Source organism: Rhinolophus hipposideros (genome assembly GCF_964194185.1).
Source record: "Rhinolophus hipposideros genome assembly, chromosome: 7".
Taxonomy (NCBI): domain Eukaryota; kingdom Metazoa; phylum Chordata; class Mammalia; order Chiroptera; family Rhinolophidae; genus Rhinolophus; species Rhinolophus hipposideros.
In genome coordinates, this window is record NC_138053.1 from 91,571,036 (window position 1) to 91,593,912 (window position 22,877).

General features: G+C 45.2%; 1 protein-coding gene across 4 annotated transcripts in view; it reads right to left on the minus strand.

Annotated features, from left to right (window-relative positions):
• TRIO (trio Rho guanine nucleotide exchange factor) overlaps positions 1 to 22,877 on the minus strand; it is a gene marked incomplete at its 5' end in the record, with an annotated part of 321,447 nt that overhangs the window by 115,293 nt on the left and 183,277 nt on the right. For all 4 annotated transcript variants that reach the window (XM_081053954.1, XM_081053955.1, XM_081053957.1 and 1 more), the window contains 9 exons: positions 1,399 to 1,514; positions 5,210 to 5,324; positions 8,747 to 8,896; positions 9,352 to 9,543; positions 11,233 to 11,352; positions 13,154 to 13,320; positions 14,237 to 14,432; positions 18,536 to 18,710; positions 19,691 to 19,860. In XM_081053954.1, the coding sequence (XP_080910080.1) occupies positions 1,399 to 1,514; positions 5,210 to 5,324; positions 8,747 to 8,896; positions 9,352 to 9,543; positions 11,233 to 11,352; positions 13,154 to 13,320; positions 14,237 to 14,432; positions 18,536 to 18,710; positions 19,691 to 19,860 (1,401 nt within the window). The remainder of the gene's footprint in view (positions 1 to 1,398; positions 1,515 to 5,209; positions 5,325 to 8,746; positions 8,897 to 9,351; positions 9,544 to 11,232; positions 11,353 to 13,153; positions 13,321 to 14,236; positions 14,433 to 18,535; positions 18,711 to 19,690; positions 19,861 to 22,877) is intronic.

Below are 22,877 nucleotides of genomic sequence, written 5' to 3' on the forward strand. Positions count from 1 at the left end.
GGGGAGGCTGCACGATGACATTCAGGGTGCCATCCTGAGAACTGCCGCCAGCCGAGTCAGGGCTCCATCGACTTTCACTGTGGAGCTGTGCTCACGTAAAGAACGGAGCCCAATAGGGCCAATGGGTCATCATCGGTCACGGCATAAACTTCATGGTTTTATTTTTGGCAAATGAGCTACTTTCAGGAAAAAGCAACAACACATTTTCTGTCAAGAGAGTTATTTACAATTTTGTTCTGTGTAGCTGAATGATTTCTGTCTTCCAACAGAGAAATAATAAGGATTTGAGAAAGAATTATGAAACCATCTCTAATTAGAAATAAAATCAGGCCCCCATAAATCTGAAACATGTTTTTAAATCCTATATTAAGAAAATGTAATTTAAACATTAAAAACACTACTGCTTGCTGCCTCTGTTGGAAATATGATGACTACTCCTGGTGAAGTCAACCAAGACGAGAGAACGGCCGAGTCAGGGCTCCAGGTCCATCGGCCACGAACAGCTTATCAACCCTAGGGACTGAGCAGCTCTGAGCAGCAGGACACCCCCTGGAGACTAACCTTTAACAAATAGGAACAGAACAAGCTCCCTAAGTGGGAACCCTGTGCTGAGGAAGATGTCATCTTACGCTGTAAGATGTAACTGCATGCTACTCTGTGACTGGCACATAGTAGGCTGACAGGTGGATTGAGAAGCCACTCGGGTCTGACGTGATTACCACTGGCCGACAGACAGGAAGAGGCCCCAGCATGTCTAAGCGCCCTGACATGGAGGGCGAGGTGGCTCTTTGGATTCCTATGCTGCCTTTAAGGCCAAAGAGAAGGGACAGGAGTCTCAGTGCGCAAGTCTGGGTCACACACACTTCACCCTGAAATGACCACACGACTGGACCACACAGGCGGAAACACTATCCCCAATGACCTCCATGGGGGGTACTTCAAACATGCACTTTCGATGTCTCTACATTAGCCAAATGCATAAGCATTTTTTGATTATACTGAATTATTAGAAATTCTGTCCTGATCCTTATTTAATTTTAGCTCGATTTATCTGAACAAATAGCGACATAAAAAAAATCACCTGCCTAAGTATTTACAGAAATTCAGAACCTAATTCCACAATGATTTTTAAGTCACCATCAGAATTCTAATGTGTACTTTGCTCTCTTAAGAATGAGGTGATGGCAGGAGGCCAGCTGAGTGGTACACTCGCTGACGGACAAAGTCACCAAGTGACACACTTTTTTATGAAGTTGTGGGTTTTCTTTTCACAACAAACTGTTAACTAAAAGGTGTTTTAATCATTAGAAAGTGATTTGGAAACTGCTGAAATGTGAAACCTGTCCACCTGACAATGGCAGTCTAAGCACAGGACGGGGACCCGGTGTCGTAACTGACCTGCTTGGCACTCCGTTCAAAGACCACATACTGCTGGCACTGGTCCAGCCGCCTCTTTCTCATGGTCCAGTAGTGCAACACCCTGTTTTCCCGCTGGAAGAGTTCATTCAAGATGTCTGAGAGAATAAAGAGAGAGGCACATGTTGGTGCTTGCAATCAGTGGAAAGACCTGCAAAATCCCATTCATTTGAAGACTTTTTATGCACATGCCATCGCAAGAGAGAACATTAAATAAAGAGCCACACAGCTTGCTTGCCCAGTGTTCTCAACGAACATGTCAACCAGACCTCTCCTGTTCTCTCACCCCAATTTGTTCTCTGATGACAGAGATCACTGGAAACTTAAGGCTGGTCCCTAATACCTGGGAGAGCTGGGTCAGGGGGATATGCTATGGCGGCCCCTGCTGGGCAAATCTGACAGTGGCTGGAAAAACATCCGCATTAGATATTTTGCTCAAGACCATTCAGACCTTCTTGCAGAAGGAATTTAGTGTACATTAAAGGATGTATGTTGAAACGGTGAAGTACTAGAAGAAAACAAAGGTTTTTTTGTTTTCTTTTAAAGATAAAAACATAAACCATTAGGAGAAGGAAGGACATGACATAGAGAAGCATGGAGCTAGAAAGGCCAAAATACCCTGATTACATAAAAATTAAGAATGTCATAACCAAATAAAAACCGCCACAAAAATACTGCACCAATAGAAAGCTAAGAAACTATTGAGGAAATGTAAAACGCAGACCTAATTTACTTAAGTCAATAGAAAAAAAGATAACCAATCCATTAGAAAAATGAGCAAAGCATATGAAGCTCAGAATTTTAAAAATATGGCCACTAAATATATAGAACCATGTTTAACCTCACTCATACAAGGAGGCCATCTTTCAGTGTTTCCCTGGCAAGAACTTACTGTCAGTGCTGGAGGAATAGGGGGACAGGCTCTCGGGACCCGATGTTACTTAGGGAAGAAAATGTAGCACAACCTTCACAGAGGGCAATCTGGCAGGTGTGGGTACCTTTGGAGCAGAATTTACCTTTCACACGTACAGTGCTTACACAAGCACTCAAACTGATTCGTATTCAGACGCTTGAACACTGAGGCACTTTGGGAAACACTGGCAACAATGTATGAGTCCATGAATTGGGGGGCAGGTTAAATCACTTACAAAATCACTGTACTGGACATTAAAGAAAACGAAGCAGATCGTTTAATTCTGATATAGAAAGATGACTAAGATATACTATTAAGTGAAAGAAGTAAATTGTAGGGAACTATAGTCTCATTGTGGCAAAAAAAACCCAAAAAACCTAAAAAAACAAAAACACAAGCAGGATGGGTGAGTAGACTCTACAGATGTTTAGATTTCCCTACATATTTAGATTTGTATGCATAGACAGCATGCACCAAAAAGTCCCGACGGTGGTTACCACTGGCAAGGAATTTGGAAGCTTACATACCATTTCCCCGAAAATAAGATCAAGCGGACCATCAGCTCTAAATGCGTCTTTTGGAGCAAAAATTAATATAAGATCTAGTCTTATATTGTATTATACAAAACCTGGTATTATATTATACACACACACACACACACACACACCTGGTCTTATGTTATTGTAAAATAAGACCCAGTCTTATTTCACTATAGTTTTATAGTTTTTTTTGTTTTACTATAACATAAGACCAGGTATAATATAATATAATATAATATAATATAATATAATATAATACCAGGTTTTGTATAATACAATATAAGACTAGATCTTATATTAATTTTTGCTCCAAAAGACGCATTTAGATCTGATGGTCCGGCTTGATCTTATTTTCAGGGAAACGGTACATTTGTACACATTAAAAAATTTTTACAGTAAGTCTGTTTTACTCTAGAAGTTTATAAAATAGAAAACTGTAGAAAAAGATTACTAAGATTGACAGTGCAAATCAGAAGAATGGTACCTAAACTATAACTTCACTGTATTGGAAAACTTTAAAAATACAGGTTTCCCACAAATATGTACCGGGTTCCTAGTGGGCTGAGTGCACGGTGAGAATCCAGGATCTGCGAGCAGAACTTACCCATCAGCTCAGCGGTCCTGCTGCATCATCTCTACTCTGCCGAAAAAGTGAACTAGCTTTGTGCTACAAATTAAGACTCCTAAACGTGAAAACTGTCAAAAAATTCAGCTACCACTCAATGAGAATATCACATGTGAAAATTAACATAAACCCCTGGTCTTTTCTAGTCTCTGCTTGGGGCAGGGCTGATTTGGGGCAAGAAAGCAGCTGGCAGTGGCTACCTGGGGCTTCCTCAAGCTCCCGAGAGACCCTCTGCCCACGTGAGCTGACCCTTCCTGGCTTGTGCCCTCTGGGGTCATACTGTCTGTCCTGGCACTACCACCCTTACAGGAGTTTGCTGCACTGCTTCCCCATAAGCCTACAGAGACAGAAGCAGAACACTTCTAATTCTGCACAGGACCCAGCATTACGATCAACACGATGACCATCTAGGGAGTGAGGATGTGGGACATACTCCTCTCTCACACACGCACACACCTCAAACTGGGACAACTTAGAAAGGATCCCAGCACTTTCGGTCACAGCAAACAGGGTACGGCCAACAACCAAAGCAAGGCTGAGAGATGGGAGAAAGGAAATGATTTTTACAAGAAATGAGCCAAGTAACCTGATTACTAGTGCAAAGAACTTGCTGTCAGTGAAGACTTATTCCTGCTAGAAAATGATTGCTCCCATTAGTCACTCATCTTCCCCAGAGAAAAGCCCACTGATTAGTAAGTATCAGTCTCATCTGGAAAGGACTATACCTGTGTGAGAAAATTGTTCTGTGACAACTAACGGATGAATCAGATCAACAGGGAGTAGAACGCAACGTAGCAAGTTTTTGCCAGTCATGGTGTTTTAAAAAAATGTGAGATGAGCCATTTGTTAACTGATCATTGCAACTTTGTGCTATAAAACTCAGCTCTCAGAGTGCTGGCTGTGTGACCTCGGTTTCCTCCTGTATTTAGTACCGACTCCTGGGCTCAGTGTGAAGATTCCAGCTGACAGAATGGTCTTTAATATCAAGACCGCTTTAAACAGCTCGCATCATTTTCTCAGGATCCATTTCCATGTCATTGCAATTGAATTTGCAAAGACTACAATTACATTTCAATTTAAAATTATATAACATTTGAATGCATTTTCACTGCAAAATATTCAGTCAGAATTCTACAGAGTAAAAATCCTAAGTTCCCTTCACTTCCATCCAAACCAATGCTATTTATCATTTAGTATATTTTCCCAGATCTGTTTCTACATATTTACATATACATGTTATATTAAAAACATGGTTTCATAGATTTTTATACTCAAATGATATCGAACTATATTCAATGTATTAATATTATTTTGCAGTTTGCTTCTATTAATAATGCTTTAAGTATATAAAAATGATGATACTGTTGGCATGTAATTGTGTGATTTAAACTTTTAAAACTACTTTGCCTGTAGATAGCTCTGGTTTTCATTTTTTTCTGATTTATAATATTTTCACTTACTTTAACAAAACAGTCAGTTCCAATACATGTCACCCTGAATGCTGCTTTTTCTGTTTACACCCTTCAACTTCATTCAATAAATTACCAATCTATATATTTAATATTTTCTTATTCAACTAAGATAATTAGCAAAACCTATAATGACATACAATGAACCCTGAACCCTAAACCCATAAAATGGACCCTGAACATGAATCCCTGGCTCAGAATTCAGGACACGCCTTGTCACGCGCCCTCCTCACTCCTCAGGACTCACTCTTCACTTGTTGTTCCGGCGCCTTGATGTGTGTCACCATCCCCGGCATGTTCACACTGTTCCTGTGCAGGTACTTCAGGAAGACATCTGCGTTCCTTCTAGCGAGTGTGCAAGCCTAGGAAACAACGGAGAGCAGTGCGTTGTTCACCTGCCCTATACCAGCGTGGACATTGAGTATATACAGATGATAAGATCACACGGCTCGAACGAGTCTTTACCTAAAATGTTCACCTGACCAACTTGTGGTTTGAAGAATACACAGGTTAAATCCTATTTCAATTAAAACAAAACAGAAACAAAGCAAAACAAAAAAACCCCTCTGTCTTGGAGTCCTTGCTTTGGTGAAGCCAGCTGCTACATTGTGAGCTGCCCTATGGAGAGGCCCAGGTGGCAGGACACTGAGGGTGGCCGTTGCCCTGCAGCCAGAGAGGAAGTGAAGCCCTTTCCCAGTCCAGCTTTGAGGTGACGGCACCCTCGGCCAACACCTTGCCCTTTGTGAGTCCCTGAGCCGGAGAACCCGGCTGGGGTGTGCCTGGATTTCTGTAAATGGCAGGCCTGTGTCTCTGCTGCCACTACTCAGCCGGACCACTTGGAGGAAAGGAGCGACAGACGACGCGACCATGAGTGGGGGCAGATGCACCTACTCTCACATCTTAGTCGGCCAGCCTTTGGTTTCAGACCTCCAGTTCTGGGGTGGTTTGTGACATGGTGCTATTTTCGTAATAAATAACTGATATTATGCGTTCATAAATTAGCATACGTAATTTCACTAATGTCTCCAAAGAATTTTAAGAGAAAAGGGATATAAATATAAAAAATGAAGCAGTTAAGAAAAAAAAGCCTTTAATTATATTTGAAGTGGAAATGTGTTGCATACTTCCTGTGCCAGCTCTGGAATTCATCTTTTCTTTAAGGAGCTCTGCGTCCTTCTGTGGGAAATGGTACTAAGTGGCCATGGCCTGGGCGGACGGATGCTCACGGTTACAGGTTGGTCACTGTTTTGAGGCCTTTTCAGTAAATGGAGTTACAATACCTTTTTTTTTTTTAATTAAGAGAAAACTATGAGTCTCTACAGATAAGTCTGAAATGAGCTGTCATACCAAACAGTGAGGAAACTGGTGAAGATTGCTGGGGTCAAAAGGACATCTGCACTATCTGTCCCACTAATTGGACAAGTTGAACATAAAAAGATAAATGACTATGATCAAAACACACCAAATATATTAAAATCCATGATAATGGTAAAAAAAAAACAACTAACTGAACGAACAGGTTGCTAGAGCAACAACTCTGAAAACTGTAAACAAAGGGTAAGAATCAAGCACTTACCCCACCGTTTCTGGACAAACTTATTTCTGAGTAACCTGACAGCTGAGGCAGGAACAGGTGTAGCTAATCAAGGCAGAAGGAAGGACAGGATGCCACCATCTTGCAAGTCCTAAAGAGCAGTGTCCAGTGGTGACTACACACCCAGGAGGCGAAAGCTGATTGGCGGTGTGTAACGGATGAGCTGGACTCGCCATGCCTGAGGCCCTGGTACAGCCTCATATTGCACAGACAGAAAGGCGCGCACCTGTGCGCGGACCTGTGTGCCTCCTGACGTTAACGCCACGGGAGGGCACAGCACCACCACATGGTGGGGACGCTAAGCACAGTCAGCATCAGATCGCGGCGCTCCACCTAACTAACAGAAATTTAGAGGCTCCAGGCCGGTGCTAAATGACTCAAAGACCAAATGACCAAAATCCAGGATGAGGAAACACTACAGTAAGACTAACTTATTTCTTCAATTAATAAATGGTAAGGAAGGGAGGGTATTTAATGAAGAGATTTAAGAGATATACAAATCAAATCAATGTGTGGACCTTGTTTGGATCTTGATTAAAACCACGTATAAAAAGACATCTGTGCGACAGTCGGAGATATATGACCACTTTTATTTTACATGAAATAGGAGTTATTCATTTTTAAGATTCCATCATGTTATTGTGGTTATGCTTTAGAAAGGCAGAATTTAGTGTTTAGACACATACCTAAGTATTTACAAATAAAATGATGTAATATCTAGAATGTAAAACAATCCAGTGATTGCCCATATACTGATAACTACTGACGGCGCGTGTGACGTGAATAGGGGTTTATTTTCTGTTTTCTCTCTGTTTATACACATCTTTAAACTTCCACCATAAAATGTATGGACATCCAACACACGGACACTACAGGATCCTGGTGAATGAAGGAACCTCACCAGGCAAGCCTGTGATTGTTTTTGTTTTAGAATTTTACCTAATTATCTTTCTTAATTATATTAACTAAGTAGTATTCCATTTTGTTCTGTCCTAAACGGATTCCAGAAAAAGGGACAAATTATGATTCCAACTCAAAACATCCTCACAGAGGCCGGCATTTCCCAAACTTAAGTGGCAGCGACACACAGGTCCCATTTGAAATAGTTACGATTAACGACCCTGGGGAACTACCACTGGGTTCCCACCCTGATTTGCTTCAATAGAAATTTACTTTGGTGGAAGCTCAAAGTATACCAGATCAGAATTTCCAGAGTTACTACAATCTGTACTGCCAGACTAAACAATAACTCTCCCAGCAGGACTGACCATCACCTTCAAAAATGGAACAGAAGTTATTAAATGTAACAGGATATGGTGTCAGAGGGGTCAGAATGCTGAAACAATAAAAAAAAAAAAAAGCTAAACTTAAAGCAACAGTGAAAAGTAAACACCACACCTATTTTTAACAGTCTGAGGGGCAACAAGCAGAACCTCAGAAAATCTGTTTGAAAAGTGAAAGAATGCAACATGGAAACATTCACGGTTAACGTTCTAAACACTTGGACCACTGTTTCAAGATCTGTTTCAAAGCACATCGGTGACTTACGTGTGAACACAAATATAAGTAAATATGTAAGTAAAATTTATAAAAATAAAACAAAGCAGGCTTGAAAAATCCCTCATTTAAACCTTCTCAGAGTTCAAACTTCCAGCCTGGCCTGAACGGAATTCAAGTTCTCTTGCAGAAAACAGCTCCTGAATGAGTATTTGTAACGGATCCTGCAAACCACAAAAGGTGTTCCCGCTTTGTGTTTACACTGGGCTCACACATCTGAGGTTCAGTGTTTGTTCCTAAAACGGCTGAATTTCCAAAGGAAGATTATTTTAAGCTACAGGCATTGCTGTTCCAAATCTCTCACTCTCTCTGTTCGGAATCACTTGGTTTTGTGACTTCCACCCATTCTTTATTCACCCAGATTTCTAACTCTCTGTGAAAACTAGAAAGAATGTAAGCCAGAAATGCAAACGATTTTACGATTTTCTCTAATCACCTAATTTATTGCTGACAGGATGTTACTCCTCACTTCCCACACAGGAGGCGAGGTGTGAGGTGTGAGGGGGGCCCAGCGTGGAGGCCATCGGCCGTTTCCCTCTGACCGTGCAGCATTGCACTGCACTTCAGGTGCCGCCTCCAGGAGCAGGGCACAGAGCTCGGCGAGCCCGGCCCCGGAAGCCAGCACTGCCATACCTTCAGGAACGCTTCTTTTTGCTCCAGGTGCTTGCTGATCATCGGGGTGACGTGATCCGTCTCGGAATTGGGGCCCAGCTTGTCGGCTCCTCCACACCAGTCCTCTTCCCTCTTGTACTCCTGCTCCAGGCTCTCCAGGACACTGCAGACCTATGGGCAGAAGAGAATTCCAGGCTCAGTGGCACCACTAGCATCGGCTGCACGGACCGGCATCTTTGGGAAGCATTTTCAGTCAGGCTCTGGGCATGAGAGTGGTGGCCGAGGAGTGAGCCCACTAGAAGGAATCAGCCTCCATCTTACCTGAGGACAAATGCAGGTCTTTCAGAACAAGAATGAAAGCCGAATTTCCTGTCTTTCTCGACGGGTTTCAGGCCATACATTTAAATGAGAAGAAAAGGGGTGCCCTTCTCAGGTACTTCCCAATCTACTGTGCTTTGATACCTCAGACAAGCAAAAACAAGCTGTTCCTAGAATGCTGCTTCTTGCCACTCGATTTGGAACAGACTGGCTCAGGAATGACTGACGAGGGATGGCTGAGCTGTCCAGTAAAATCCCGCTCAGGATAAAACGTCAGGCAGGAACTCAGGAGCGCCACCTCCCCCTACCTGCTCGGAAGTCTTGTAGAAGGCGACGGACGCGTTCACGAGCTTCAGGCGGTCTTCCATCTTGAGCATGAGCTGCTGCCAGTGGGATGCCACCTTCTCGGCGCACTCTCGGATCATGTCCATGTCGTAGTGACTGGCCTGCAGCATGGCCTCCGCCTTCTGCTGCACCTGCAGCGCGCTCTGATGCGTCTTCTGCGGAAAAGGGGGGTGGGCCTTAGTCAGCAGGTGTGGCACCTGCTTCCTGGAAAGGCTGCAGTTCTGGGGCTCTGCTTGCTTTTATAGAAACAACTTCGGTTAATACTCATGAGGACACTTCTAAAGACTTCTAAAGTTTGGTAAAAAAAAAAAAAAAAGTTTTCATGCCTAGCAACAACTGTGTTTATAGTTAAATGACCTAATGAAGGATGAAACGCATTAAGACTTTCCAGAATGGGCCTCAGTTGTGGGGTTCTCAGCTTGAGAAATACCAGGAAAAACAACCAATATTCTAAAAAGCTGTTAAAATGTTTCAAGTTGATTATTCCTATTGATCCTTCTTATAACAGCCACTACGGGCAAATGAACAAGTGGGGAAAAAGATGGTCAACGTGAATGCTTTTTATTTTCACTTTTCACTTTAACTTTGGACTAGAGTCAAAAATTTTCAAGAACTATTGATTGAAAAAAAAAACTTAATGAAAAACTAAGGATGAACTGTTTTTTTCTGGAGGTCCACGCGATATGGATCTATTGATATAAAATGACAAATCCAGTAAGACTTCTTGTTCTCATATCCTCACTAGAAGATGCCGTGACGGGCTGAGAGATCAGGTCTCTGTGAAGAAACAACTACCGGGCGGGGGGGCAGATGGGTCTCTGTGAACACAAGTGTTTTCCCATTTTTAACAACAGCAACTTTTTCATTTCACCTGAAAAGGAACTAATGATCCCATTAAACTCTGTATTCAATACAGTCTCATCACCACGTCAGTGATATACCCTGATAATTTAATTACTACAAATCACTCGGCATAGTGTACAATTTTCCAACGATACCCGGAGTCTGGGCTTCAGGAAGATGTGTTAATGAGTGCCCAGTGGCACTGAGTAGTTGAAAATAAACTAATCTGGGAAATGAATGAATGGTGATTTCTGTGGCTTCCTGCTTTGGCTGGTAGTACATACGTAAGGAGACCAGGAAACAAGCTTTCTGCAATCAAATCTCCTTTACCTTGAGACCACCTGTCATGATTATTAAATGCCCCTCCCTCCTCCAAAAAGAGACCCTAAAAATAATCCACTTGCTATGAGAGTGAACTCGAGCGTGCCTGGAATGGGCCCGAGCCGTTTGCTGAAGTCCTGGCATGGCACCGACACTCCTCAGCATGAAACACTCCGGTTGAGAAACACTGCTTTGAACCAGGTAGGCGGAGTTGTGTGGACAGCACCGTTTGTTTATAACAGTGAGGTTGTGATCTGCAGCTGTCGGGCTGAGCTGCTGGGACGCTCTGCTTTGTCAAAGCCGGGTACACAGCAGGGATGTGTTTATGAGACCACGAAATATAAAACAACCTCAGCCAAGACGCCAAGCTGGGCTCCTGGGTGCCAGGTGCTCCTGGCCTGGGAAGGTGCGTGCTGCAGGGCCTCACAACAGGAGGGCAGCAGGAGCCGCCCCTGGCCTCAGAGCCTTGCTGTGAGGGCCTCCGGGCTGGCACGCACAGCTCAGTTCCTGCAGTCACCAGGCTGGTGCCGTCTCCGGTAACAAAGTCTAGGTACGTAAGGACTGCCGTTTGGTCCTGTTGAGCCCCACTCTGGCCTCCGGGTCAGTGCCACGTGATGGGGTTTAACGGGCTCAGCCTGAGGCTGCCAGGACCCAGGTTGGGGGCGGGCCCGTGATCCTACCTCGATGGCATGCTGGAACTGCTCATGCTCCCTCTGCAGCTGCTCGGCCTCCTGCAACGAGCTGGCTGTGATGAGCCCCGCGTTCAGCATCGATTCTCCATTGCGGATCCAGCCCAGCACCTGCAACGTTACACGGAAGTCCACGCGGCAGCCCCTTCCCGGGACGCCTCATGAGCAGCAGTGACAGGAGCCGAGCAGGCAAGATGGCCGAGCCATCCGATCAGCTGGCTTCCTGAGGCCCCAATGCCAACTGCCTGCTATCCTTCAGTGGTGTCTGACCCTAAGTGCTGCACTTTTAATTATTTTTAGTTGCAAATGGGAGCTGAAAACGTGGAGGGTGCAGAGGATTGTTCTTATCAGTGCACAAGTCAAAGCAGACTGGGGACCACATATTAGAAACACCTACTGCCACAGAGATTCTCTAACAAAACAGGGCTTTTCATTCCTCTTAGTCCTAATGACAATGCAAAATGAGCAAACTGCTTAGTACAGGAACTTTTATTCCAGTGACGTGTTTTCCAAATTAACATCAGTGTTCAATGGCACAACCACCAAAGCGTGAATGAGGCTGAACACACACTCAGGGTCACACCACAACATTCTCCGCTTCAGACACGGAGAAGTCGGTTCTGACTGTGGAAGCCGGAGACTGTGGGATCTCAGCCTGCATAGTGACTGCTGGCAGACATCGCCTGCTATGCCGCATTATCTATTTCCCTCGTCTCCTTCACGCAGAAAACCCCAACTTTTGGGGGAGAGCTTCAAATAAAACCACTTCTCAGCCCCTATGACAGCTTGGTTACAGACAGAAGAGAATTCTAGTCACTGAGATCAAAACAGTAGCTTCTGGGGGTTTTATGAAAATACTTCTCTTCTGATATAGGTGTTGCTTCTTTCTTGTTATGCTTTCCCCGTCCTGATTCCTGGAATGGGAGGTGATGGTTGGGGCTACAGCAGCCATTTGGCAACCATGAGAAAAAGGACACCAGTCATCAAGATCTTAGCCTAACACGTCCCGGGCAACTGAATGAACACCAGCAATCCTACCACTTTCTGACTCCTTGCACAGAGAAAATAATTTTTTAAGCCATGATTTTTGGACTCTATTACTCATTAGGCAAATGCAATTCCTAATGGATACATTAGTCTTCCATTATTTCTTAGACAAACTTTTGGTTTTGGCAAGAAAGAGTATTTTGTGAATTGGTCCTTACAAGGTCACATACTTCATCGCACTACATGGGAGACCAACAGGTGTTGTTTTAAAGATTTCTGGTTTACGCTGCAGTTGCGTGAGCGCCGCCCACTTAGGCAGCACATGTGCACAGCGGCCCCGGCGCGCAGTAAGGCCCACCCGATCACACAGACACGTGCTTTCCTCTGCACCTGCAAGAATCCCGTCCAGCTGTACTGTCTGCACTAAGCCAACTTGGTCACTGGTTTTCCTGCACAGAAGACGAAACGTCACATGGGCGCTGGATATCCGCACGCGTGGAATCCCACTGGTGCTCTCTGGGATGTGGCAGTATGCATACCACAAGAATACCACAGCCACACACGGCCTGTGATCTAGTCCAGAGTGGTACCAGTATATTTGACAGAAAAAGGCTAGTTATGTAGCCCCAGGACGCAAAGCGCTCAGGGGTTGGAACAAGAGACTAGCAATGACAGAAGGAGCTCCACGGCCGAGCCTCCCAGGGCGGCACCTGCTGGGCAGCGAAGCCTTTCCCACCAGAGCGCACACTGTCCAGCAGCGGCTCGATGTGTGCACGTGAGGTGTGGCTGTCAGGGTGGGCGTGTCACACCCTACCAGGACAGCTATGTCTGCTCAGGGCCAACCTTCCCCGAGGCTTACCTGTCGGGATCCCCAGAGCCCCCATCAAGGGCAGGCGACTGGCGCTACCTCCCGCGGTTTGCTCACCTGCTTCACTTCGGCCTGCAGGTGGCGAAGCTGCACGCACTGCTCCAGGTGCTTGCGGTGCTGCTCGGCGGCTAGATCCAGTTCCTGCTGCTTCTCATGGAGGAACTCCAGCAGGTCCTGCACCCGCGTGGCCATGTCCACGTCCCTATCGCAGAGCAGCTCCACGCCTACGGACAGTGGAGGGCGGCTCCAGGATTCAGTCAGCACTGCGACCCGTTCCTAAGGGGCGCACGCCCAGGTACCTCTGCTTCCCTGACTCATCTGCCCAGCCGGGGGCCAAGCCATGACTCTGAAGGTCAAGTTCAAGGAGGGCACAGCCAGCAGTGTTCACTCCTGCCTTAGAGCATGGCATTGTGTCTCAGAGAACGTATCAGGTTGATGCAAAACTAATTGTAGTTTTTGCATTTTTTAACCTTTGAAACCACACTTACTTCTGCACCAACCTAGTATTTGGTGTGTTAAAGCCAAATGTAATGCTTAGCTCACCGAACTAAACCCATTTCCTATCAATCTGCTTCTACTCTTACAATAACTTGTGAAAATGTGACATTCTTTATAAATGAGTGAACCTTGGTTGGTGTTTGTTTTTATCTGCTGTATGACTAGTTTACTTTCCAGGAAGTATTTAACAATATGATTTGTGGAAACGAGTCAGTAGTATAGTATGCAGATTGCAGCTAAGTTAAGCTTCTAACACCACAGAGTGAGCGCTCTATTTTTGAATCTACAGTGCCTGACATCTGCTGGTAAAACACTAAACTAAAAAAATAAAGAATGAAAATATCTTGTTAGGACTTAACAGTTCATTCACAGAGATACAATAATATATCATTTGCAAAATTAAAGTTCATGCTACTTGAACTGACATGCAATAATATTAAGGGTAAGTGCACCTACTACAATGTTAAATATGATTACATTATGTGGGGGGAAACAATGTTTCCTTTGACAGAGCCGGGACCTGTACCATGCAAACCACAGGGGCTCAATGAGCTTCCCAGTCACCACACGGAAACATACTGGGTGAATTCCCACGGGACACGAAGGACCCTCAAGTGACAGGGAATGGGGTGCACGTCTTACCGGAGGCCTGCACCTCATTGACGTACTGCAGAAGGTCCTGTCCTTGATGGATGACATCGAACGTCAGGTTGTTCATGGTCAGGGCTTTGTCTGCGTGGTGCTGGAGGCGCTGCTCTGCTATCGTGAGATCTTCCGTGTCAAAGTCATTCATCTGCTGAGAAAGCTCATCGTTCCAAGACTCCAGGTCTGAGATGATCTGACAGAGGAAAGTCACTGTTTAGGATCAAGGATGTGGAGGGACAGCTGAATGTGCCAGGAAGAAGAGACTAGTGTGACCCCGTCTGAGGGACACGGGAGCCCGGTGAAGAGGCACCGCAGACCAGAGATGGGACAAGGAGACACTGAAAAAATAAAAATGACCACAGCTGAATAAAATTTATGTTGAACAGACAAAAATCTATTAATTCCCAATGAAGTTTAAAAAAAAGAAGAGTAAAAAATCCCAAAATAAATGAAATACTATTTGGTTCCGATTAGAGGTAGACAGGAAACCAATCTTTATCCTAAAAATTGGTAACGAAAGGAGAAAATTATTTAAGCATATAATGATGAAGCAAAGTTCCTCTTTATGGATAATTCTAGCTACTAAGTGTGGAAAGAATAATAAAATTAGAACTTTTTATCCTAATTATTTTGAAATTCTAGTAAACCGTTCAGGTGATGGGCCTCTCTCACTGCATCCACAGCAAACCATCCTGAGACAGGTGGATGGGGACCTTAGCAATGGAAGGTCAGGCTGCCACCTCCTAACCCCGCAGAGGGGGCCAGACAGGACACACCTCCTGACAGGAGGGGCTACGACGCTCCTCCTGTGGAGCATCCCTGCACAGAAACAGAATCTGAATCAAACCAGTCTTTACATCTAAGTTCTAAGTTTACAGGAAATACCAGGGAAAGAACAACAGTTAAAGAACCTAAAAGAAATCAACTGAGCAAATGCAGAATGCGGGACCTGGTTTCTTTGAAAACTGACAAAGTTATTTCAACAAGTCACGGCGGAAGGAGAAACGATTCTAATTCAAAGACGAACCATGAAATGCAGGAGTGTACTCCATGTACCTCCTGTAACAGGGGCACTTGTAGAAATCTGAACAGAGGCTGGGGGTTAGAAGATATTCAGGAATGACTGTTAGATTGGTGATTAGTGGATTGTGATTATGTAAGAAAACGGCCTTAATTTTTAGGAAAGTCTTTAGGAGTGAAAAGATGAGCTGGCAAGGATTTTCTCTAAAATACTATAGCACAACAATAACAAAAGAAAGGATACCTGAAGCTGGGGGGTGGGGGGAGGACTTGTTGAATTTGGGCTATCCTCACTTCTTTTGTGTAGATTTAAAACTTTCATGATGTACTTTTAAAACATTAAGACTAAAAATCATGAAATCCAAAGAGGATGAAAAAACTTCTTGTGAAAGAATGTTATACTACATACTTCAATGGAATAACGTTTCCTATGGGCCCTAATTTACTTCATCCGCATGAGCAGCAAGCAAATTAGTTTGAAAATGTGTGAATGTGGGAAAGTTTACACAGAAGATGGAAAGTAATACAAAACTTAAGGCTTCCCCAAACTCCTATTGCACAAATCTTCCTGATTTATTCTTTTATTACAGTGATCTGTATACAATGTGTATATTATATTAATTTGTACTAATTTATAAGTTAACAAATTTAAGTAATGCCAAATTAGACATAAACAAAAAAAAAAACCACTGAGGAAAAATATGTTTAAAAAGGGAAGACGATTACCATGACTTTAATCTTTACCTCTACTCTAAGGGGAATTTTCTTTCTTCATGTTTGTTTGTTTTCTGGCACTGAGGGAGAAGAGATTGGGGTGTGGTGGTGAGACACAGACCCGGTGACAATGTCTCCTAGAGACAACAGCAGCCTCAGAGAACATTCAGAGGACAGTCAGGTAAAGGACAATAAACAAAGCTCAAGGTGCTCAGAGCAGCAGGATTTGAAACCTCTCCCTGAGCAGGATGAAACCCCGGCAACGGCCATGATCAAAGGATCATCAGGAAGAATCCTGCCCTGAGTTTACAATTACAGTTTGTTAACCACACCAACCAAGAGAAGAAATCTGTGCCAAAAATGAAGCCCAAGAAAGTGTAAGTCATTTTTGAACATTGATTCTTTGGAGAAATAACTTTGAAACAATTTTTTAAAAATGTATCCCAGAATTGTTAGAAAGTCTAAGTTCTTCTTTCTAAATACACACAGTTATGACTGCTTTCCACACTTAACCTGTCATCAGATGTGATAGTAAAGAGTTTGTTTTTAGGTCAATAGAGCAGCTTTTACTTGGAATACCTGGACGCTGAATAGCAATATTCGAAGCCCTAGAATACGTGGATCCACTTTTGAGAGATGGAAACGCTACTGCAATTGAAATACAAGAGATATGGGGGAGTTTTAAAAATTAACCACGTTAACAGATAGATTTCTACCATAAACAGAACTCCATGCTTCCTGCAGGTGGTCAGGTAAGAGGGAAATCCCATCCGAAACCTAAACTGCTCAGATTTTCACATTTCAGGATGATTCAAGAGAAAAAAGGTTATGAGGACCTGACATGTTAGAAGCTTCTAAACTGCATTTTAGCTGCCCTGTGAATGAACTGCAGGTTTAGTTTTCTCAGCTCTGGAAAGCTCCTACCCTGGCCTGGCACACTGGCTTTATTGAGGCCATGTGTGGGATTTTGCACCTTTAGTGTGGGGAAAATGTATGTTTATAGTTCCTGACCTACATTTTAAAACACTGGTTCAATGAAAGTGGAAATACAATTAAAATTCCCCCCCCCCTTTAACGTGCCATTAATATGTGAAGCCAATTTTTTTTTTCTCCCAAATTCCTGGAAGAAAAACTTCTAATAATGCTTCTGATTCCTTAATTAGAATTATTTAATAAGCAGCTAAGTTTACAAAAGCAATTCCTCTGAAGCACAGGTCAAAGAGGAAACCGGCCGCTGGCTTCTGTGCACATGAGGCTGCAAGCCGGGGGGCGGCAGTGGCAGGCACTAATGCACTGAGGCCAGTGGGCCGTGTTTCTCCACGAGGCTCTAAGTGACTTAAGGGTCACAACTGTGAGAGGTTTCTCCAGGAATGTGTGTAGGGTTTAACTCCTTTCTTGTCACTAACCAATGATGATAATGAGCACAGCCAAGAAGGCCTTTCTTTAATGAAAACACCGATGGAAGTTTAGACAAACGGCAGCCAAAGGCCCCCCGAGGCCTGCACCACACACGCCACTCGGAACCGGGCCCACAGACAGGCCCGAGAGAAGCACACAGACCCACTCCAGGCAGAGCGTCTCCAGCTGAGGTAACCGACACAATCTACACATCTTCTGTCTTGGTGACACATAGGGTCTGGGCCAGAGTGACCTCAAGGTACTGTTCTAAACCCAGGACAAGTAATAAGCACGGAGCGATATGCTCTCTAGATTCGGGCCGGCAGTTACAGGGACCACGTGGGTGGCTCGGAGGTTCCTGGACAGGCACTCAGTCACTGCCATCAGCTGTAGGAAGCTGACAGGCCCAGGAAACCAGCCTTGCCAGGCTGAAGGGAGTTTTAGTTCCTCTCATCATGTTTCACAGACAGACTTGGTGTCATCCAATTATACTTCTGATTGCACTTCATCAAGTTAAAAAAAAAATCTTCCCTGACATAGAATTAAGAACCACCCTCTTTTTGTTGAATAAAAAATAAAAGAAACATGTACTTCTTTCTCCTAGTCACATATAAGGTATAAAAGTCGAGTTTTAGTAAGAATTACAGACCATTTGGGAACACTTCCATGAGGGAAAAAAACTGGGTTTCCTACTACTAAAATGTTATCACCACAAGCAAGCTTATTCCCACTCTTGGAGGGAGGAGAATGGAGATGGGAGGAAGGAAGGAAGGAAAGCGGAGGGAGGGAGGGAGAGGGGAAGGGAAGGAGAGAGGGTCACGGCAGTGACTTTGTGCCTCTGCTTCAGGACAAGCGAGTGCTGTTTGCTGGTCCAATCAAGGTTTAAACACACCATGACGAGATGCCCTTGCTTTGAGCTCTGCCTTAGACTCCCCTCTGCATACTGGTTCTGCCACCCTGCTGTGTGACGTGGGCTCTGCCTCCCCCCTGCCTCTACCACCAGGCAGAGCGGAGTCCCAGCCCCAGGGGTGGCTGAGGCAGACTCCTGTCCCAGAGGCTGAGGGACAGGACACAGGAAGTGAGCGAGGCAGGGGACAGACAGCAGGACCTGGGTAACCACAGCAGGCCCACGAGCAGCCAAGGAGCGGATGTGGGGACACTCACATCGATGGCGTCCCTCTCGAATATGCGCAGCTGCAGGAAGAGGTCCAGCTTGATCTTGCGCTCCTGGAACAGCTCCTCCATCTGGGCTTGCGCCTCATCCAGCTGCTGCAGCACCGTCTCGATGTGGCTAATGGAGCTGTTGTGGGGGGTCTTGTTACTGGAGATGGCGGAGTCCCTGCGAAGGGCAGAGGAGGGGGCTGGGGCTTAACGAGACAAACAGGAATTGGTATCTCACATTGTCAGATACCAGATCCGGCAGCTCAGGAGCTCAGGGGGAAGAAAGCTGGCAGGAAGCGGGACTGCTGGCCTCAGAAGATGGGACACGCCGCCCCTCCCGCAAAACAACACCCGGCTTCCTCCTCCTTCTAGACCTAAGGATACACTGAAGAATTTCTCACGTTCGCTCTCATTAAGAAACCTAATAATTACAGAAAATTATTTTAGTAGAGTTTTACTTTTAGCCACTTTTCTCCTTAAGGAGAGAGAGCAGATGACACCTATTTACTCCAAAGGTAGAGTCTCATTGGTGATGAGGGAGTTAAACTTCAATGTATCAGTTAAGACTCTACGAAGTAACTTTTGCCTGAGTTATCAGCAACGATTCCACAAGCGGTCCTCTGAGTGGCAGGGGAGGGGAACCACTTACATACATGGTCCCTGGGATCCAATACAAGGAACTCGCGTCCGGCCCCAGCACTGGGTGGGCCCTGCCTTCCTGCCACTAGGAGCACGTGAGGGACAGAGTCACCCCGAGGCCTGGTGCTGGAAGGGGGACACCCCACCACACTATAGAGGCAGACCACTCAGGGCCTGAAGGACGCAGTCCTAGCAGGTTTAAATTAATCTGATTTGTAAAGAAATGGCAGTAATTACTAGGTAGGTGTTAAAAGGAAATATTAATAAAAGCTGAATTCTGGGAAGGTTTATTAGTCAATGCTGTAATGAGAAAAGTTATGCAGTGAAAAAAACTGTGAGGGAGAAAAAAGAAAAGAGAAAGGAAGAGATGCTGTTCTCCGTTGCATTCACAGACGTTATTTGTTCTCTATCTAGTTGGACAGAATTATAGCCAATTGTTCCCAAAAAGTGAGGGGAAGGGGAAATCGCTGGCAGGATTTCACAGTGTTTGTGCAGCGACGGAGGCGGGGGCAGGCCCACCTCAGCTGCTGGATGAGGTCCTCCCCTTCCTTGATCACGTTGACGGTCACTTGCAGGGTCGTCTGCTGCTGCTGGCCGAAGCGCTTGATGAGGTCCTGCACGGCCTCCACCGACTCGGCATACACGTCATCCAGCAGCTCCTTCTGCAGCTCCTCCAGCCACGTCCACAGCTGGGGAAGGAGACACACACAGTGAGACCAGGGCCCTTTTGCTGCCTCTTGGGGCGGGGGTGGGGGGGTGAGGGGGGGCCTGGTGCAGGGACGGTGAATGGCCGGCCGGGAGGGAAAGGTGGCAGCCTGCCCCCTGGGAGATGGGCGGGAGGGAACAGCCACCCAAACAGTCGGAGAGCCAGTGGGAAACATGCATAGAACACGCCGTAGGCAACCGCTGCGCCGTGGAAAGTGAGCAGAGAGCCGAAGGGGATGGTCACAAAAGAGAAGAAAAGAAAAGCAAGGGAAGTGGCTCTTTCCAGTTCTTCCTCAGCTCAGTCTGGGTGTAACAGGAGTCAGAAAAGACCCCCTCCAACATCTGCTACACATAACAGGCATTCTTTCATGCATCTCCTGGCTGGCTTTATTTTATTTCTAGCAAGAACATTACAATATTAATTATTAAACCACTATGCAGACGTGGGAGCTTTACAGCCCTCAGGAAGGGACGAAGCACATACTGTGGTAACCTCCTCAGTGGGCCTGGCAGGACACGTGGATGTGGCACGACGACCACGCCCAGCCCGGGCCACCGGCAACCTGCCACAGCTCACCCCCTCCACGACCAGAGTGGGCATCTGGAAACACTTAACGCCTTCACTGCCACCACCAGGAACACAGTGCCTGGGGACTTGGATGCGCTAGGACAACTTGGAACAATATAGTGGCAGGAACCTGTCAGGCCCGGTGGGAGCAGGGCACTTCCTGGCTTCCGGGAGGCCACTGCCTCCTCCAGGTTTCTGGGGAGCCATTCAGTGAACCCAGAGACAATTAATGAAAGCGAGCAGGCCCTGGTGGCTTGGAGGTGGTTTGTGTGTGGGGAACATGCTCCCCACTTCCTCAGGGGTCCGCAAGCATCACCCTCAGTATCTTACACGTGTCCGTTACAGACAGTTGCCTCAGCCACAGAGACACAAGGTCAAGAGACCGTCCTCCGACAGTGCCCAGCCTGGTGGCCTTGGTGGCTCATACAGCACGACTGCACTTGCCAAAATAAATTGTGCTGTATTTGCTCTTTTGTTTCCGAGCTCATCTTTTTTGAAAACTGCTTCACTGAGGTGTAACTGACATACGATAAACTGCGTGAATTTAAAGTGTACACTGGTAAGTCTGACTTATATATCCATGCAAAGGTCACTGCCATCAAAACAGTGAACAGCTCCGTCACCCCACAAGTTTCCTTGCGCCCTTTGTATCCCCTCCCTGCCTCCCTTGGCCCTCCCTGCCCAGGCAATCATCAATCTGCTTTCAGCCAGTATAGATTAGCTTGCACGGTCTAAAAAAAAACAAAAAAAGTTACACAAATGGAATTGTGCAGTATGTACTCATATACTCTTTTTTGTTGTTGTTGTTCTGGCTTCTTTTGTTCGGCATCATTATTTTGAGATCTACCCACACTATTGAGTTCATTCCTTTTTATTGTTGAACAGTATTCCATTCTGCACATTCCCACAACCAATCCACGCATCAGCTGATGACATCTGGGCTGGCCCAGGGTTTGGCTGTTATGAGCACAGCAGCTATAACCATTTGTGTGCAGTCTCTGTGTGGACCTCTGCTTTCCTTTCTTTGAGGTAAATATCTAGGGGAAGAGTGGCTGGATCACAGGGCAGGTGTATGCTTTAACTTTTTAACAAACTGTCAAACTGACTCCCAACGTGGCTGTGCCATTTCCATCCCCCCAGCAGTGTATAAGAGTTCCAGTTCCTCCACACCCTCTCTGATACTGACATGCTTGGTCTTTTTAGTTTTAGCCATCCTAAATGAGTGGCATCTCGTTATGGTTTCAGTTAGCAATTCCCTAGTGTCTGATGACGGCAAGCTTATGTGGACCTTTTAAGAGATCTTTTGTTGTTACGTGTATCTGCAGTTGAAAACCGTATCACCTGATGGCGCTTATCAGGTCCTTCAGTATTTTAAATATGGCGGTCGGTTTAAAAATAAGGACTTATTACTCAGTCAAGTTATTTGGTGTCCTACAAGTTAATTTTACTAAATATTAAATAAAACATGTGTTAGCTTGTCTAATATTATTTAACCATTTTTGTGTATAAGCCATCAAATTTCACACAGCCCAAGACTTTCAATTAAAGGAGTTTTCGAGAGAGGCTGGTTCACCTCTCTAATCTTACAGATTAAGGAAAAGAGGCCACAGATGATACAGTAACCTATATAACTAGGGCAAAACCTACTAGTAGTGCCAACCTATTGGCAAACCCAGTGTCAGAAAGGCCTCTAGACCTGGTCACACACTGTGTCAATACTGTATTTCAGCCTGAAAAATGCCATTCATCGAATCACCAAATAAGGACTCACGCTCCCTGCACCACCTATCAGGGGTCCATAATCAATAACATTATCTTTGGGTTTTTGTTTTGTTTTTTCCCTCTAAATTCTCATGAACATGATCACTGCATTTATAAACAGTAGGAGGGACGACAGCCCATGGCCATGAGGAATCTCCCAATTGCGCTAATATTTCCCATGACCAGGCTTCCAAGTCATATAGGTGACACCGTGTAACAGCAGCAGTATTATGGATCGAAGGGACGCTTTACCAGGGTTGGCTCTGGGTTGAAGAGATCGCTGCATTTCTTGGAGACTCCGTTTGCTACATCAGGGAGCCTCAAACTATCAGCCAGCACTGCCCTCACGCAGTTACTAAGACTGCCAGAGACAGAGAGGGAGCAGAGAGTACTGGGTGATCAGCCATGTTCTGTACAAATTTGCGCGAAGCACAGTGACCTGCGGAAATTAAAGAATAGTGTACCAAAACAAGGGTGTACTATTTCACCCAGTCAAAAAAGTTCACCAGAAACATCCGTATGTTATCTAATAGAGGGACTTCTCTGGCTGAAATGGTCCCACCCATTTCATGGTAACCTGCCTTCCTCATGCCTGGGGCAGGGAACAAGCCACTCGCTCCCAGCAGAGAAAACGCTTTCGGTAGCACTCGGCTTTGTAGCCCTCCCACCTTC